We start from the raw sequence: 6,000 nt of genomic DNA on the forward strand, positions 1-6,000 counted from the left end.
TCAACTTGACGACTACGCACTGTAATTTTAACATACAGAACTGTGGAAAAAAAACAATAACTGCCATAACATACAGTTAGTTGCCAATTTGATAGGTACACCAATTTAAAACTAAAGCAGTTTAATACAACAGTACAGCAATAAATCTTACCTTCATGAAGTTTGTTGAGGTGTGGTTTCATCTTTATTATCATGTAGAAGGCTACAGTGTGTTGTTCTGTTGAACTGAAATGTGTTACACGACGTTACACTGGGTTTCTATTATCTTGTCGACTCCTTTTATCAGTGAGGGTAGGCTAAATAAGAGAAACGCCTCCCATGATCATCTCTCTTTGATCATCCTCCAAAAAGGATCATAAAGTTGAATCAATGCCAAAAACTAAACATTACCATGAAAGGAAGGAGGGATTTTTATATTATTACACACTGACTGTTGTGTTACTGCATTAGTTTCAGCTAGGTGTACCTAATAAACTGGCAACAAACAAACACACACACACACACACACACACACACACACACATTTTTCTTCTTACCCACTCCAAGAACAGTTTGGTTTCCACTCGAGGAACCGTGCTGATGGACCTGAGCATGAGCTCATAGACGTTAAGGAGCGCCTCCTCATACAATTTGAGTTCGGGCTCAAACTTGATCTCCCTGTCCTCCAGGATCAGATGCAGTACAAAGCCTGGGTGCTCATAGACTCGCTCTGACTGCTAAGATGGTGGAAAGTAAAACAAAACATGGCAGAAAAAGACAGCAACTTTTAGCGTCCACCTGCTTATCTGGGTCAAAATCAAAAACTGTTATTGAAATAACTTTTTCCAGCCTGAGACGTTCAACTATTCTGAAATATATTGGCCTAAAGTTTGTAAACTTTCTCTTACCGGGTCCCGGGAAATAAGGCGTGTGTAGTCCCTCATTGAGTTTAATGCAAGGTTCTGTAGCTGGGAGGTCATCAGTGCAGCTGCACAGTTGAAGAAAGACATCAGTTTGGCCATGTTGCTGGAGGCAGGTACCAGCTCGCTCCTGCACCCCTGGAAGTAAATGTCGTGCACTTTGGGAAGCCAGCTAGTGCAAAAAAAGCAAAATCCAATGCAAGATTATATTCAGAGAATTTTTTCTGTATTTCATGAAAAGAAACGTAACTACAGGTGCAAATATCAGACAGCCAAATAACGGAATAAAAACTCAAAACTTAAATGATATTAATGTGGAAAATGGGGCAGGGGAGAACACTGTAATGAGTGGCTTGTTAGTTTGGAGTTGGAATGAGAAGTGTTAAGCTGTCTCTTTGCACATAATTACTATAATTCATTCGACGGACGAGTGCTGCCAATCCACACTAATCACTCCTCTGTTACCTGAATGGCTGCTGATTTCAAGTTTCTAAAGAAGCAAAGCCAGCCCAGCTCTTGCTGGGAGTCCATGGAGCTTGGACAAATTCAATGTGGCACCACCTCACCTGAGTCAGTTTGTATTTGGTGGAGTTCTGCATACAAGACTGTGTATCACTTAATAAGTTTGGGTAGAATTTGCAAGAATTTGTAATCAGCTTAGGGATTTTCAAAAACATTTGGAGGTTGTGCATTCCCTGATGTGAAAGCTTCCTATGGCTACCATTTGATGTTACTACTAAAAAGCCACATTTTACAGATGGCAACTTAAAGATGTCTTAGTTATTTAACTTATAGTCCTCCTGGGGCCTCATTACAGAAACTTCTAACTCTGAAATTCTATCTTATCTTAGTTTAGGATCACTTTTAGGATTTCTGCTATTACAGAAACATGTTTCCTGACTGCATTTAGGAAAAAGTCCTATCTTATCTTTGGACAGGCGTTTAGCTATTACAGAGCTGTCCTAATTTAGGGATTTCCAAAGTTAGGAAACCAAAGTTAAGATGGCATTAGACCCTGTCCTAAATTCAAAGTAACTGCCAAGTAACCTCCGAAAATGGCAACAGCACTGTGGTTAGGTCTGTACTCCGATGACAATGAAGGCGAGAACAACATGAACACCACATAATAACTGAGATGTTACTCAAGACATATGACACTTTAAATTCAAATACAAAAATCAAGTATTTTAATTCATTAGAATTAATAATTAGTTCAAGAAATTGAGAGTATAACTTCCTGAAAAGGTGGGGTTTCCTCTCCTCTACCAACACAAATATTTCCATCTAAAATTGAACTCCCGTCCTTTTTTTAGTTCATGATAGCAAGCTAGTTAGCCAGTGACAAGTGAGAAGTGTTCATATTATGACTTGTCCAACTCATATAGCTGACCGGTACACTCTAATAAAAGATACAGGCAGTCTGTGTACATTCTAAACATGGATACAAGCATGACAGGAGGTGTGCCAACTGAAGAATCAAATTTACAGTTATATTTAGGATTTCTTAAGGTAAGACAGGAGGTCTGAGATACGACAGAATGCATCTATGAGTTTAGGAATTTCTCCTGTAACAGGAGGAGTGGATATTTTTCCGTAATGAGGCCTCTAAACCACAAAAATACAATGCATCAATATTAGAACTGCTATTGCTCTTCAAAGATGACATATGTTTCTGTGTATTCAAAAGTACTCCTGATTGTAACAAAGAGCACAGGTATATTGGTGAGAAGTAATAACGGACACTCACTGTTGGTGGAGGATTCCTCTGGCATTCTCAACGTGTCTGGCGACAGTTTGCTGAAACACAGAGAGCTCCATGGACTCCTGTCTGCTGTGGAACTCCTCTACATCTATCAGACGGAGATCCCTGCAAACATGTCATCAAAGAGGGTGAGATGATGGGCAAACATGGTTCTACTACAGCAACAATAATTTCAGAGGTGCATGACACTGGAAAATATAGTTGAATCAGGAAACTTAAGAAAAATCTTAGATGGTCCTCTAACAGTTTTCTGTTACTGTAAACTTTGTTATTGTTCTTTTAAAAAATCTGTCCATGCCATCAAAGCAGCAACAATTACTTGCAAAAACTGCTCACTGTAAAAGTTCTGGAGAAAAATTTCCTATACATCTTAAAAACCAGGAAAACTGTTTCTCGTGAAAATAGGATATTATTTATACATGTTATACTGCATGTCTTTACTATTTTTTCACCATCTTTACTGTGTAAATATCGTCATTTGCACCAGAAAAGGTGCTTTCAACTGCTGATTTGTTATGACACTAGTGTAATATATATGCACTATATTTGGTGAATACAATTTAGAGGAACATTTAATTATGTATAATAGCGCGCCATGTTAAGTAATACAAAGTTTATTGCCTTCACAATATTTGGGTCACATACTACTGTCTACTTGTTACATGCTTTGTGTCTGACTTTTTAATTAAGTATTACAGAATAAAAGACAATAAAATTTTGTACACAGTACTGTATGTTTTTTTTCCCTTCATATTAACTGCAATCTTTTAAGAGTTTTAACTGGAATTACAAAATGTAACACAGTGTACTTACTTGTAAAAGTCATGCCAAATGTACATAACCTTCACCATAGTGGGGTTGATTGAGTGAAGCTTAACTCTCATCCTCTTTCGCGCATGGACAAAGGCTTCATTCCATGGTTTTGGCACTACCTCCAACCTAACAGTGAAGATAGCACAGTGAATGTAAAGAACGAACTTCTTCTTTTTCACTCTCGCAGAATTTTTAATTCATACTTTTAAAGCCTTCTAGTGACTGCTCAATAAAATCGGAAAACAAGGAATCTCTATGTGACCTGATCATGAGAGCAATGCTACACAGTTTAAGTAAGCAGTGGCACTTTATCCTTCTCTGAAGATAAACATGCTATATCTTCGGTCACTTCCTGCTGTCTTACTCAAGTCTGTGAGGGGGCGGATCTTCCTCTTCTTCCTCGTCATTTTCCCCTAAACCTCTGAATGTATATTTCACTGCAATCACAAACAAATGACATTGAAACAAACTATATCTTATTACCAGACTCATATGCATTACAAATCATCCAATCATACAGTCGGTAACAATGATAGTACAATAGTACTAGTTCATATGACTTAAAGTATAAATGAATAGATACAGATTGCTGTCTTGACACTGAGCAGGTAGTCCTCCTTAATCTCATCAACCAGCAGCTCCAGGGGTGTGCTCAGGCTCTTCAGGTGGCGAGGTATCAGTTTCTGAATGTTCCCAAGCCGAGAGTCCTCTAGAGGAGCCACATTCTCCAGGTCTATCCCGTGCTGGATGTAGTAATTATATCTCTGACAGGACAGAATATTACAGGCTATTTTCAGTAGCAGCATTTTAAGCAAACAATGCTTGACATGAATTTTATTATTTTGGTGGCAGTGTTGATGACTCAATAATGGAAAAATATTTACATCCAGGACTTGTTGAGAGTAAGTTTCAATTTTTGTTGAGCATGATTCCGGTTGTGAACATTCCTTTTCCGATGGCCAATGCTGACTTAATTTTCCACACAGTGTATCTGAGCTGAGGCTTTAATTTTCATTGAGTGCTAAGATTCATGAGTCAACTGTACCACTGTATGTAAAAACGCTAAAATTAAAAAACAATTTACACTGCTTTATTGTTTGGCCTTACTACAAGCAAGAATTATTGAAAATATATTTATACGTAAGCTGTACTACGAAAGATATACCTAGCAACTGCAACCACTGAGACTGACAAAACAAAACAGTGGTTAAAAGACTGTCATATCTAGTTTCTTAAAAAAGATTATCTGAGAGTATGTCGGGCAAAATGTCTTCACTATGGGCACATGGACGTGTGATGTTATATATGGTATCGAGTGTGTATTGCGTTTTACCATTTCACGATTACTCTTTGTTGTAGATTCGGAAGAGTCCTCGTCCTCCTGCTGGCTACAAGGGGGAAAAAAAGAAAGCAAAATGGGAGTCTCACAATTGCTACTTCATTGACATTATTTCCCATCATAGGCAGTGTACTGTAAGCAATGGTGGAATGGTTTACAGGTAAAATTACCTTGATACTTTATGATAACAAACAATTTTCAACATTGAATTCTAGTTAAGTTATTCCTGTCCTTCCTGTGCTTCCAATCCATGTAGAGAACACGCTGATGAAGAGATGGACAAATGCATAAATAAAAATGTCATGATAGGAAGCTTTATAGAGTGACTCACCATATGAATTTAACCAGAGTTTCACGGAGATTCTTGCGCCTTTTACTGAGTTGTGTGCGGGTGCTGCTGCGATGCTTGTAGGTCCCATGGAGCCGCACTGCCTTTCTGCCCTGGAGCAGGTTCTGGACTCTGTCATAACTGTGACCTGGTCTACTGTCTGCACCTTCAGTCAGCCCATCTTCTACAGCACACACAGAGCAAACAATTCCAATAGAACTACCATAGTCCTTATAAATGCATCAGTATCACTTTGTACAACTTAGATGTTTAAGTTGGTATAAGTCAATATATTTTAATTGACTGAAACTTGTTAGCAACTTAAATCTTTTAACAGTGAACTCACTTTGTAGAGCCGTGTCTAGTCCTTGAGGTTTGTGTAGGGGATACAGAGAAAATGAAGGTTTTGTGTCCATCCATGGCTGCTTTCTGTGGACCTGGACAATGGAGTTAAGTATTGGGTTGGTGCTGTTTGACACAAATTAGGCTGTTTGAGAGGCGTTTGGCTAAAAAAGTGTGCAACCGAACAATTTGGAAAATGACAATATAAGAGTAATACGGGCAAGACAGGTTTTTTAATTATATTGTCAAGTGTCCTCATTTGGCTATACAATAACTGAAAACTGTTAGCTTAATGGTCAGTTAAGCTAACGTTAACTAAGTCAGAAGTTGAAGCGTTAACACTACGACATTTTCCAACTGACAGTGCCCGTAGTGTTCTCTAAACTTACCTCTGGTGGAATTGGCGGTAAGAAATCTAGACTATCAGTAATATTTGTTTTCTTTCTGACTGAACTCATGTTGGTACTTGTGCAAAGTTATCATAAGCTAACGCCAGCTCTTCAACAAACCCCTTGTG

The 6,000-nt window shown here is 38.3% G+C and overlaps 1 protein-coding gene across 2 annotated transcripts in view; it reads right to left on the reverse strand.

Annotated features, from left to right (window-relative positions):
• dnah7 (dynein, axonemal, heavy chain 7) overlaps positions 1-6,000 on the reverse strand; it is a 104,761-nt gene extending 98,761 nt beyond the window's left edge. For both annotated transcript variants that reach the window (XM_049594381.1, XM_049594380.1), the window contains exons 1-10: positions 5,873-6,000; positions 5,488-5,578; positions 5,145-5,325; positions 4,808-4,862; positions 4,058-4,238; positions 3,839-3,911; positions 3,475-3,600; positions 2,647-2,766; positions 888-1,071; positions 537-716 (exon numbers count right to left, since the gene is read on the reverse strand). In XM_049594381.1, the coding sequence (XP_049450338.1) occupies positions 537-716; positions 888-1,071; positions 2,647-2,766; positions 3,475-3,600; positions 3,839-3,911; positions 4,058-4,238; positions 4,808-4,862; positions 5,145-5,325; positions 5,488-5,578; positions 5,873-5,941 (1,260 nt within the window). In that variant the 5' untranslated portion in view covers positions 5,942-6,000. The remainder of the gene's footprint in view (positions 1-536; positions 717-887; positions 1,072-2,646; positions 2,767-3,474; positions 3,601-3,838; positions 3,912-4,057; positions 4,239-4,807; positions 4,863-5,144; positions 5,326-5,487; positions 5,579-5,872) is intronic.

Source organism: Epinephelus fuscoguttatus, linkage group LG13, assembly GCF_011397635.1.
Source record: "Epinephelus fuscoguttatus linkage group LG13, E.fuscoguttatus.final_Chr_v1".
Classification (NCBI taxonomy): Eukaryota; Metazoa; Chordata; class Actinopteri; order Perciformes; family Serranidae; genus Epinephelus; species Epinephelus fuscoguttatus.